General features: G+C 31.1%; 1 protein-coding gene across 2 annotated transcripts in view; it reads left to right on the forward strand.

The window, feature by feature from the left end:
• The first annotated feature begins 9,745 nt into the window (after positions 1-9,745).
• The window catches only part of ksh (transmembrane protein 167A-like protein ksh), an 8,416-nt gene continuing 4,390 nt past the window's right edge, over positions 9,746-13,771 (forward strand). The window contains exons 1-2 of one of the 2 annotated variants that reach the window (XM_014439117.2): positions 9,746-9,888; positions 11,575-11,684. In XM_014439117.2, the coding sequence (XP_014294603.1) occupies positions 9,886-9,888; positions 11,575-11,684 (113 nt within the window). In that variant the 5' untranslated portion in view covers positions 9,746-9,885. Of the gene's footprint in view, positions 9,889-10,062; positions 10,090-11,574; positions 11,685-13,771 lie in introns of those variants that run through there. The other variant, XM_014439116.3, reaches the window with a different exon arrangement.

The following is a 13,771-nucleotide window of genomic DNA, read 5'->3' on the forward strand; positions in this document are numbered from 1 at the left end:
ATAGTTTTCGAGATATAGCTTTTTAAAAAGCATCATTTCGTAAAAATGTTGTATGGGACGTACTAAAAAATCAGTAGTTAGTGAAAGCTAGTTTAATGAGCTATAATGTTTATCTTCGTAGGAGTAATAGTATACATGAAATTTGCTAAAATAAATTGATTTATATTTGTTCGGACAAATTTTCATTTACCAAATTTATATTCATAAATGAATATCATAAAAACTACTACCCCTACCAAGATAAGTGTCATAAACTACTTTATAGTAACTTAAATTTCCTTTATTTTGAGTGTTGGCAGACATATTTGCGTCTTCTGGATCTAGACATATATTTTTTTCAAAAATTCAACATTTTATACGAACAACTAGAAATTAACATTTTGTGAATTTATTTTGTCAAATATCATTAAAACTACTACTCCTACACAGATAAACATAATTGACTATTTTGTAGTAAATTTAACTAGCTTTAATTTGATCGCTAGTTGACATCAGTCCAATGGTTTCTGAAATCAAGTTTTTCATAAATCAAATTTATTGTCCGAACAACTCTAAATCAATTTATTTTAGCAAATATCATAAAAACTACTATTGCTACGAAGATAAAGGTCATAAACTACTTTATAGTCCATTAAACTTGCTTTAATTTGAGTGCTAATAGACATCTGTACGTCACATAGTTCTTGAGATATAGATTTCTCAAAATAAATTAACTAACTACTAATCTTTCAGTAGATTATTAAGAAATTTTGCTTTTTAAAGAGCTCGAGAACTATTGGATGTAAATAGCTCTTTTAGGGCTACTATTTCAGCAAATTTACTCTTCTTTAAATAATGTTTTCTTAGATTTTCTAGTGCTGTTGGTAGTTTTAAGATATAGAGCTCCGAATGAAAAATCAATGTTTTTTAAGGTTTTGAAACAGCCGCCATTTTTTAATCCCCTACCTATACTTGGCAGACTCATCAATATTGACTAGTAATTATACATAGTTTTATTGAAGTAATCAAAAATGGGGGTGAGATAACTGCCTTTTTCTCTTCCCAGCTCTTATACTATCCGTATGTCGAACATTGGTGAGAAACTGACATTTTTTTCAGGATTCTGAATTAAATGGAATGCTAATTTCTTTTTTTAATATTATTTTCAGATAGAAAATATGAATATTTTTTCCATTATTAAAGTTATTTTTACCATAAATAAAATGTTATTCGGAATCATAGTGGTTAATTTGATTATTGTTGTCAACTTATTTTGGTTATACCTTCCAACAAAGGCCCTGACTTCATAAATCGAAGAAACTTACACAAAAGTTGCTCCAATATGTACACTTTTATGGGAATATAATCTTATCACTAAGGTAAATAAAGCATGTGCAAAAACGATAAAAAATTACTAGTCAAAATTGATGAGTCTGCCAAGTATAGATAGGGGAAATTAAAAAATGGCGGCTGTTTCAAAAACTTAAAAAACATTTATTTTTCATTCGGAGCTCTACATCTTAAAAACTACCAACAACACTAGAAAATCTAAGAGAACATTATTTAAAGAAGAGTAAATTTGCTGAAATAGTAGCCCTAAAAGAGCTATTTACATCCAATAGATCTCGTGCTTTTTAAAAAGCAAAATTTCTTAAAAATCTACTGAAAGATTAGTAGTTAGTTAATTTATTTTGAGAAGTCTATATCTCAAGAACTATGTGACGTACAGATGTCAATTAGCACTCATATTAAAGCTAGTTTAATGGACTATAAAGTGGTTTATTACCTTTACCTTCGTAGCAATAGTAGTTTTCATGATATTTGCTAAACTAAATTGATTTATTGTTGTTCGGACAATAAAATTGATTTATGAAAAACTTGATTTCAGAAACCATTGGAATTAATCATGTTTATCTTTGTAGGAGTAGTATTTTTTATGATATTTGACAAAATAAACTCACAAAATTTTAATTTCTTGTTGTTCGTATATAAATGTTGGATCTTTGAAAAAATATATCTCTAGATCCATAAGACGCACATATGTCTGCCAATACTCAAAATAAATGAAATTTAATTTACTATAAAGTAGTTTATGATACTTATCTTCGTAGGGGTAGTAGTTTTTATGATATTCATATATGAATATAAATTTGGTATATGAAAATTTGTCCGAACAAATATAAATCAATTTATTTTAGCAAATTTCATGTATACTATTACTCCTACGAAGATAAACATTATAAACTGCTTTATAACTCATTAAACTAGCTTAATTTGAGTGCTAATAGACATCTCTACGTCAAATGGTTTTTGAGATATAGATTTTTCAAAATAAATTCACTAACTACTGATCTTTTAGTACGTTCTATACAATATTTTTATGAAACGTTGCTTTTTAAAAAGCAATCTGGAAAACTATTTAACGTAAATAACTCTATTGGGGCTCACATTAGCAAATTTACTGTTCTTTAAATGACGCTCTCTTAGGTTTTCTTGTGTTTTTCCTACTTTTTAAGATATAGAGCTCCGAATGAAAAATTATATTTTTTTTATCGCTTTGAAACATTTTTGTTCCCCCTACCTATACTTGGCAGACTCATCAATTTTGACTATTAATTATACATAGTTTTCATTAAAGTATTCAAATATTGGGGTAAGATAACTGCATTTTTCTCCTCTTGGGCTCTTGTACAGAGTAATATATATATTATAAAATAATGGACTTTCAAAATAATTATGTATGGAATTATAATACTTCGTAACTGTTCAAGGTAAGTAACAAGTACACTAAAATGTAACAGACGACAAGTATCAAGTACTTTCAGTCACAACTTGGTCTCAATGTCACACTGTCTTGGCCTTGGCGTATATCACATTTACACATCAGGTTAATCCTCAAGGAAAAAGCCTAATTTATCCAAGGTTAATCCTTCCCAACCACACAACCTAATTCTTATGCTCGCTCATTGCCGACTCAAAAGATTAATTAATATTTTAATATATTACAACCTTATTATTGTATCTCTTTACAGTGGGATTTATCTTTAAATTATTAATATCAACCAAAATGATTGAAGAAAAATAGTCATTATAAGTTGAAAACAAAATTTTTAAAGAAATTCTCTGAAACGGTTGTTGTCAAGTACATTTACTTTATTTACTGATAGTTTTGTCTATAGATATAAAACAAGCCACACACACGCCAACACATATACACACACGGGCACATACTATTATATGCTTATTTTGAGAGTGAAATTGTTGCTCAACTCTTGCAATCAAATTAACCTCCCAGCTGTATATAAAAAGAAACTTCCAAAACGTGTTTTAGCATTTTCCCGACGGATTAGTAAAGGAGTATGAAACTGTTGGCTTTTAGACGGTGAAAAACGATTTTCTAATAGAACGGATACATTTTATTTAAGGTTGTGGAGCTTAAAATAATTCGAAACTAATTTTGGTTATGACTAGCATGTCATTGTCAATTTCAAGGATGAATTTTCACTTACAACTTGAATACAAAGCTTCCTAAACTTCAGTAGTGAGGAAGCAAGTGTTGATAAAATAAATTAGAAGAAAAATTAATTTGTAAAATTGTAACATTCCATATCAACAAAGGGAAATGCCCATATCACAACATTATCGAATCACATCACTACAATACTGACCCAATCTCAACAGCAGTGGTTCTCAAACCTTTTGTCACCCCGACACAGTTTCTGGGCTAAAAACATTTTCTTTGGTACCCTTGTCGAACTAAAAAAAAATATAAAAATTTCGCCAAAATTATCCTTAGAGGAGTTCAGGATGTAAGAAAATAAGAAAAAAGAATGTAAAGTAAAAGCCAAAATGCATTATATATTTGCTATTTTTTTAAATAATATTTTTAGGAAGTGACCCTCGCATGCGGCACCCTGGCATAAGTTTGAGACACATCAGTCGAGTTTATAACAGAACATATCCTAAACAGAATATACCTAACTCACTCAAAATATTCGTGATTTTATAGTTAGAAATATGTATATAAAAATATATATATGTATATATTGTTTAAATTTCTTAAATATAAATTATAACATAATATAAGACAGCAGTTCGTTATAACGACGATCGGCTGTTATGACAGAATATCTTATCTTATGACGACTTAGCAGATCGTAAACTACATCCAGTGTAGTCCCTTTGTCGATTAGATATTCAAATTTCAAATATTTATGACCAAAAATCTTCAGCAAAGAGGCCTCTTAATTTCGCTTCGACTATACATGAATTTATAGACTACATGAACTTTACTATAGAATAGCCCATAGTACCTAATGGCAGCCTGGAACAAGTGCTATAAACCATTTGACCTTAACCCGATGATAGGATATATTGGCAATTGGGTAATGCCTCCTCCAATGAGGACGTCCGCTGTTTGCAGTCCAATCTTTCGTCGCACCCTACTCCCACAGCTACTATAATTTGGCAAATGATCCACAGATTGAAAGGTGTAACTGTTATTCTTATCGGGTAATAAAAAAAATGTCAATGTTTATCACTTAAGAGCAGAAGCTGACTTCAGAGGTTTATCTAAAGCTGTAGTAATTTCAACGAACACATATAATTTTATTGAGCAGGTTTCAGCACCAACTACTGTCAGTCAGTTATGAGCTGTAAAATAAAAATTGTTTATTTGGATAAATAACGTTGGCGTTATACTTTTTCCATCCTTAAAAGATAATACAACTTGTAACAATAAACATTTGAAGAATTAAGAGGAACAAAATGACATTTAACTTTTATATAAATATCTGAGAACAATTAAATTTAATGATTTTTTAATTTCTATTTTAAATTTCAATTCTTAATAATCAACTAGTGGAAATTATTACTGAAAGGTCTAGAACAGGAATGGCTATTGGCTAAAGGGGTAGAAGGCTTGCGGAACTGGCAAAACCTATTAGAACATCATTTAAATTTTAGAAAATTTACTAAAATATGAGCCCTAACAGAGCTATTTACGTTCAATAGTTCCCTAGATAAAGTTTTTTTTAAAAGAAACATTTCATAATAAATGTACTGAAAAATCAGTAGTTAGTGAATTTATGGTAGGAAATTAATATCTCAGGAACCATGAGACGTACAGATGACTATTAGCACGCAAATTAAAGCTTCATAGGAGTCTTCATGATATTTGTTAAAATAAATTGATTTATAGTTGTTCGAACAAAATTTCATATGCAAATGTCATTAAAACTACTATCCCTACGTTATAAACCACTTAATAGGACCTTAAACTATCCTTAATTTGATTGCTGGCAAACATCTGTACGTTCAATAGTTTCTAAGATATAGTTTTTCATAAACCAAGATTATGTACGAACAACTAGAAATCAACATTTTGTGAATTAATTTATTGGAAAATACCATAAAAACTTAGTAGTTTCAGTTTTAGTAGCAGTTACAGTAGTCATTTACGAAGATAAACGTTATAAACTACATCATAGTAGATTCGACTAGCTTTAATTTGACTGCTAATAGACATCTATACGTCTCATGGTTCCTGAGATTTCTTTAAGGTTTCTCAAAATAAATTAACTACCTACTGATTTTTTATATTTCATAAAATACTGTATCTCGGGGACTATTGAACGTAAATATCAACTCTACTTTAAATAATGTTGAATTAAGTTTTCTAGTGTTGAAGTTAATTTTGATATGGACCTTCGGAGGAAAAACAATTTTTTTCCATTTTTAAACAGCCGCCATTTTGTATTACCAGCACTATACTTGGCAGATTCGTCAATTTTGACTGGTAATTATACGTAGTTTTCAATAAAGTAATAAAAAAAATTAGGTGAAATAGCTGAATTTTTTTCCACCGGGCCTTGTACAATGAGTACTGATTTTTGTCGAAGTATAGGAGGTTTCCTCTACATGTCATAGAAAACATTGTTCCACTCCTTTCCCCTCTTCATCGGTTATACTTTTCAGGTTATCAATAACTGAAATCTACAAAGGTGTCTGGTACAGTTTCAAGCGTCTTCATTTTCATCAGGCCACGATTAAGGTAATTTTTTTGATTTCCAATTGAAAAGTTTATTGTAAATGGTAATCAATTATTTCTGACTAGTACTGGTACTGGCACTGATAGTGGTAAGGGGAACAAGTCCCCGGCAAGTGGGCCTATTGGTCGTTTTTACCATTCCCAAAACAAACCAATGGAATGACTCTTTTATGTATCTTATTCCTCTATATCGAACCTTTTCGACTCCTAATCTATAGAGGAAGCCTCATTTCCCGTAATTCTATCAGAACCTAAAAGCCTGTACCTCAGTGACGCATACCTACCACAATCTGCTATGTAATGTAAGGCAGTCTCTTAGGCCTGTCCGCATAAGCAGCAGGTTTAATCATGATCTAGTCCACATATCTTAAGATTTCTTTTAAGTCTGCAGTGACCTGTCAGGACTCCTATTAATAATCGTAGTTCGTTTCTGTTAAGGCCTAGCAGCCACTTAGTTTTAGAAGTAGAGGCTTCAGTTATTAAAATCTTGGCCTGTCTCAGCCCAATACAGTCCCTCCACTCCTTACCGGCTTTCTTCCATGTACAGTCAAGAACTACTTTTCTCTGATGACTTTTAGAGATGCCTAGGAATGGTTCTGGTCCTATAGGAAGGTGCTCCGCCCCCTGCTGGTCAGCTTTCTCATTACCTGTGATTCCCTTCTGTCCAGGGACACACAATAACTTAAGCTTCTTTAAGCACGCTAATGATTCTAAGGCTTGTTTCCACTCTCTTACCAAATTAGAGGTGACTCCAAGGCTTGAAGAGCAGACAGACTATCTGAAAAAATGGTGATGCCAATCCTTTCACAGCTAGTGACTTCGAGGCATAAAGCTGCTCACAAGATGGCAAATACTTCTTCCTGAAAGACAGTCGAGTACTTACCAAGTGGGAAGTTCTGTGACTAATTCTTCTATGTAAATCTCTGCCCCCATTAGTCCTGTCGAATCCATTCTCGATCCGTCAGTGAAACAGGGCAGATAATCTCCTGGGGTTGCCACTAAACACTGTACCCAATCCTCTAACTTTGGGAGTAAGTAACTAATCTTAGTATCTAAACCGGGTGTTTTCTCTAGAAGTGGTGAGCGGTATTGTAGTATTGGTAGCTCGCTTTCCACCACTTTAGCTATTGTCGCATGACCAGTAGCTTCTCCTGTCTCTGTCCACTGTCTTTTTCTTTCATTCTTAAATAGGCTAATACAGCTTCCCCTTTAATCAATAAGTGGAGTGGTATTAAGGAAAGCAGGATTTCCAATGCCTTAGTAGGTGTTGTGCGAAATGCCACAGATATGGCAATAGAGGCCATCCTTTGGATCTAACTGGTCATTCGCACATAGGAAGCCATTTGCAGGGCTGTCCACCACACAATACTTCCGTAGTAAATTCTCTGTCTTATTATCGTTGTGTAAATCCAAAGCATAACCTTTGGGTTAAAACCCCAGGAGGTGTCAACAGCGCGTCTTACTTGCCAAAAGGCAGCATTAATTTTTCTTTTAATTTCTGCCAAATGAGATCCCCAGTTCAGTTTTGCGTCAAAACTAATTCCGAGGTATTTGACATCTTGGCTTATTTGGAGTTGATTACCAAAGAAAATCGGGGTTTGAAATATACCCAATTTCCGCTTCCTGGTAAATAGAATCAACTCTGTCTTTGTTGGGTTTACTGGAAGCTTCATTTAGCTTCTAGCATGACTAACTACACCATGACTGTACTACATTACATGCGACTTGCATTAGTTCCATGATAGTACTCACGTACTTTCCGACTAGTAGCAAATTAACAGAAAACTTTCCATGATGAAAATATCATATATGGTCAGGAGACCGTACCTTGGACAACAAGGCATCCATTTTTCCTCTCAAATTTTGACTCTTCGATATAACAAATTTATTAGATTACAGAATTTGGCAACATAATACAGTTTATATCGGTTAACTTTGGGAAATTGATTAACTTAACCGACTATTTTTATAGCACGTCCTAGCGATATTGCGGATAAGTTGAAAATTAAATTTAATATAAGAATTATGTAGGAGATTTCGAATACCTTAATTTTGTATATGTTTATCTTCATAACAGTCTTAGTTTTATAAGCGTTTTTATAAACACTAATTGAAACATCTTATTTTTTTTTTATTTTCGTTATGAAACCGATGGCGAGGCAGCAAACATTAAGTTCGGATTTAGTACCCCAAACTATAATAAAATATGTTAAATCGTTGAGAAAACTAAAAACTTCTATATTTTTTCCTGAAAGACTGTTTTTGAACCTTCGGCATATTGACTATTATCATAGTCTCATCTCTAGTAGCATCGTTGATTAGCCTAAAATTAAACATAATATACGAATTTTGTAAGAAATTTTGACTACTCACATTTTATCTTCGTAAAATTCTTCCCGTAATAGTAGTAGAGTTTTCGTTTGAGCAACGTTTTGGAGTTATAAATAAAAAGTTGATAAAAGTCCAAACTTTTTCCTAGACCTAAAACTTTATCTCCATATAATATACACTCTATGGGAGATAAGACAAAACATCTTAGTATAAAGTTCTATATCTTTTTGACTTCAATAGGGCTAGCATGTATGAAGACTCTCAGTGTCTATTATGAGTCATAAATCATTAAAAAACTGTCTTCTCTTTCCAGTTTTCACTTTATAACAGTTCAAAATGGTACATTAGTTATTTTTAGTGCTTTTTCTGGAAGAAACAACCCTTTTTATAACTTATTTTCTTTACTTCATCGTTTAAACAACGTTTCGGGCAGTTATCCCATTATCAAGTTCATTGTTCTATGTATCACTATTGATAAAGCTTGCACTACCTACATCACTATATTCAATCATATGGTGTGTCTTTCTTGGGCCGTTTGTGGCAGAGGGAGTTAAACCGTCAACGTTGGCTGCCTCGCTACAACAGCGGCGCCGGTTAGAATCCGGCCTCCGTTCCAGGTAATGAAAACTTGACCCACACCATGCTTAGAATAGGTTGGTTACCTCTAGATAAACCTCTCCCCTCCCCGTATGTCAGAAATAACCAGGAAGGGGGTCATTAAAAAAAAAAAAAAAGTATCTCTTCCTTCCCCTAAAGCTCTTTTTTTAATAATACATTTTCAGTTTTTACTTTAAAACAGTTTAAAAAAGTGTATTTTTTATCGATATTTCTTTTCTTTTTAAGAAATTATCTTTTTATAGCTTCTTTAGTTTAACTTTTCATAATGGTACACAGTTGCAGGCACGGTTTAGCGTTGCATATAGAAACCCTTTCAGAACGGTTGTTGGACCCAGGATCCAATACGTCCCATAACAACGTTTGCATCGTTATATTTGCGTTAAATTTTAAATCGTGATCCATCCCATTCCGATTACGTATGGCCTCGGATTAAATGTGTGCCTGTGCAATTTTTTTTTTTCAGTTTTACTAATCGCATTGTAAACGGTAATGTCAAGTTTCAAGGAACATAGTAGGTTGACCTTTCATTTGGAAAAAAAATCGGATGATGGTCTAAAAAAAAAGTCACGGAGAGCGAGCGGGTAAATATTGTTTTATTTTTTTTCGATTCTACGAAGGTTGTGTAATATACCTAATTGAAGTGTACTTAAATTTTGTATGGTTAAAATTAATTTTCATCCTTTTGTTTTTTTAATTCCTTAACGGCATTACTTTTGATGCTTGTAGACCTTTGTTTCAGGTAGTATAAATGATTATAATGTAGGAAAGAACTTCTGATTGGAATGAAAGTTGCTCCATTCATACAACTACCTCTTTGTCAAGTAACCTTCTTCTGTTTACGATGTAGTTTTGCTGATAACGGATAAGTTAAACAATGTTTTAGGAATTCCTTATTCCACCAATAAACTATGGTTAGTTTGTACAATTTTCTTATAATTAGAATTTTATTTTAAAGCATGTACTTTAAGTAATTTTCAAAGCTAAACTGAATAACAATTTAAATTGATTTTTTAAATAATTTGATACAGCTGATAAGATTTAGAATGAATGAATTTTGATTCATAAAATAAGTTCATGATGTGATTGAATCAAATAAGGAAATGTTAATTATTGTGAGTGGTAAATCGTGAATTTTTAATTTTTAGGTACATAATGTATCCTTTTATGTCTAAACTTGATGATAATATTACATAAAAACTAAAGCCTTATAAAGGAAACCACTTAAGTTTTTTTAATGATCATGATTTACTTATCTCGAATTTACTGATATTAAATAAGAAAAGCAATTGCAATATATTTGGAGCTAAGGAGTTTTTCAGTTGGTGACAGATTCCTATTATTATTGTTAGTATCATATAATAAATTTACATTTCATCTTAACCTCTCTTCCTTATAATTAATGAATTTTCTTTACTCACAACTCGACAAGTGAGTCTGTATACTCTTATTATCATATTATACTTTCAATAGATTTCTAGTTGTACTTATTGATTTATCTATGTATAAATAGATTTTATTACGGCAGTTTAGAATTTCGTGCTTGAAAGTTTTTTCTAGGAGTTCATTGTTTTATTAAAGAAAAAAAGCTGTTCGGCTTTTGTTTCATTAAGGTTAATCAAGTAAGTTTTACCTCCAATTTGAGTTTTTTTTTTTTCATGGTCTCATTCTTTAAAAATAGCAGTAAATATATTCACACTTGTCATATATTTGCACATATCAATAAATTATCATTCACTATGGAATAAATTTATAATTTTTTCGAGTTGCCTGCCCATTTTGATAGTGTAAAACAGATGTATTTCTTAATTAATTATAATGTTTTTAACTTTTCTTCATTTATTGTTAAGTTAATTACTTACTATACTTTTCTTTTTAGAATCTTAACTAGTTTCGTAACATCTCATTTCACAGGATTAGTCTTTTAAAACTACATAAATTCCCATACCTAGTGACCTTAAAGGTCATTCTGATGGAACATATTATTTCCTTGCATTGTAGTTATTTTTTGCTCTAACTTATTCAGTTTCTAGGTTTGTTAGACACTGTTTAAATACTCCTTGCCTTAAGTTTTGAACTTCAAGTGCTTGAGATACCTCTTTTTATTTCTATATTCCCCTTTTTTTTTTCTTTAGATCATTTCTATGTATTTGTCTATCTTACTTATATCCTAGAGACAAGCATATTGGACATGATCTTCCAAAAAAATTATCTTTCTACCAATTTGAATTTTATGACTATAACATGCACGTCTTGAGCTACTACCAATATTTATTCAAATATCTGATAATTTATTAGCATATCTATTTTTTTTTTCTAGAATATTAAACATTATTTCAGTGACCAATTCAGTATGTGTTTCCTCTCATTTGAGCCATGGATTAATTCATTTACATTGTATTTTATAAACCTTTTTATGTCCAATGCCCAAAACTTAATTCAGAATTGGTTTTATTAATATTTTTAAGAACTATTATTTTAAGATATGTTTTATGATAAACAATTAGGTAACTATCTAAATTATCTTTTAGCACCAAACTAAAAACATATTGAAGCAATTTCTGAATTACAACTTATGTTTTATGTTTTATTGATTCCAGTCGGCATTGTTCAATTTCAACAGCTTATTGACAGTTGTTCTCCTCCTTATTTGTACCTGTGCCTACTTACGGTCTCTTTTTCCTTCATTGCTTGACAAGTATAAAACAGGGTATGTATAGTTAGTTATAATACACTTCTATATTTATTATATTTTGTAGTTACCTTTTTTGGATTTAAATAGGATATGGTGTTTAGGAACACATCATTGCCATGCCTAAATGTTGTAAAACTTTTTTGTGCTAATAGAGATTTTAATTAGCTTGAGAGGGTGGGTCTCCATGTATTCCCATATAATCTGTGGTTCTTAGAAAGTACACATATGCAGGAGTATAGTTAGGTTAACTGGTACTGGGACAAACTTCAGGATTACCACCTCCGTCTCATAATTCATTTCTTGCAGAATTGTAATTAAATCAAATGTTTGATGAGCAGTAGTCAGTGGATATTTATATTAATTTACGATGAAATAAAAAAACCACATGCACCGCTCTAGTAGATTTTTTTTTATTTTGTTATATAACCCATAAAGCATGCGATATGACGATACCTGTACTTAAGTTCCTTATTGATATGATCTCTCATTTTAATTTAAAAAAGGTTTTCTTCTTGGTTACTAACTGCAGTTTTCAAAGACAAATCTATTATAGAAGTTATATTTCTCCATTATTTCATCTGCAGTTGTGAGATTTTTTGATTTTTGTTTTGATAATCAGTTCTGTGTATACACTGTATACTTCTTTCAATGTTTTACAGAGAATTTCTTACATTTTTCAACTGGTTTAATAAGATTTTCTCTATTAATTCTCAGTGACTACAATCTATTCCTAATTCCTTATTTTGTGACAGACCTAGTTTCTTTCTGCTCGTTTCCGAGAAAGAAACCAGCCACTGTCATTTTCTAAGCCTGGTCCAAACATAAGCCTTGTATATTTTCAAAAGTAGTTCTGATGCACAATCCCAGATTACCTCAGAGAAGCCTCCTTAACCTTGATTCTGAACTTCTTGATACTTTGTTTACATAGTACTTCTAAATCATCTTCCTGTTTGCACTCCTTTGTAGCTTACTATTACTTCATATTACTTAGTTCAGAGTTTACACTGTTATGAAACTGTTTTTGTGTGTTTATTTCCTTGAGATTATTTTCTCACCATTGTAGCCCATTAAGATGAAACTTGCATTGTATTTAGCCCTTGACCATCCCCTCAATGCATATCCTAAAAAATTGCTTGGAAATAATGCAGGATCTAATCTAATTTCATATTTTTTAGTCCATTTGCCAAATTGCATTATGAAGCCCATAAATTCAAATGCAAAAAAAAACATAAAGGTAGTCATGAAGGGGTACCGAATGGTACATGTATGCATAACAAGCTCCAGTGGTTCAACCATATGGTGTGGTGTTTTATACTGTTGATAATCTTATAGAAAAAATAAATGTTAATGGTTTTAAATTTTAAATAAAGAGGTTTGAACTTTTAATAAAGAAAATGACCTGGGCAGAATAGCCTGCAAATAGAAAATATAAATTAATGTGAGAAGGATTTTTGTATTGAAGATGTCCCTGAAGATGGCTAGAAAGGCTGAAACGTTGGACAAATGAATAAATAAAGTGTTGAGACAGATTTGGATATAAAATTGATTTATTTAATTAAAAATGATTATTTACTTGAAAATGCATTTTTAAAAATATTTTAGTATTGCGTGGAGAGTACCATTTATCATATATGTGTATATCCCTACAAAACAATTGAAAATTAAAAAAAAAAATTTAAATGTGCGTTAACTCTAATTATTATTTGCGTAACTATTTAAAAACTTCCATTTTCCTGAGAACAACATATTTCACTTCTTTTCCAATTTTTCCCCATTTAAAATATGATGATCTAAAATATGTTAGCTTTGTCCTTTAAAGGCGTGAAAATATACGAAAATGCAGACTCCGAAAATTAAATCGGTGATCTTTGGTTGTGAAACTTGAAGGATCTGAATCGTTCTTTTAAATTCAATTCGATGTAAAATCTCAAGTAAACAAATTATGAATGATTTAAACTTTGTTATTTAAAATCAGGCTGAAAGTTTTTTCTAGGAGTTCATTATTTAATTAAAGAAAAAAAGCTGTTCGGCTTTTGTTTCATTAAGGTTAATCAAGTAAGTTTTACCTCCAATTTGAGTTTTTTTTTTTTCATGGTCTCATT

Source organism: Halyomorpha halys, unplaced genomic scaffold (genome assembly GCF_000696795.3).
Source record: "Halyomorpha halys isolate HHAL.00 unplaced genomic scaffold, Hhal_1.1 Scaffold75.1, whole genome shotgun sequence".
Classification (NCBI taxonomy): domain Eukaryota; kingdom Metazoa; phylum Arthropoda; class Insecta; order Hemiptera; family Pentatomidae; genus Halyomorpha; species Halyomorpha halys.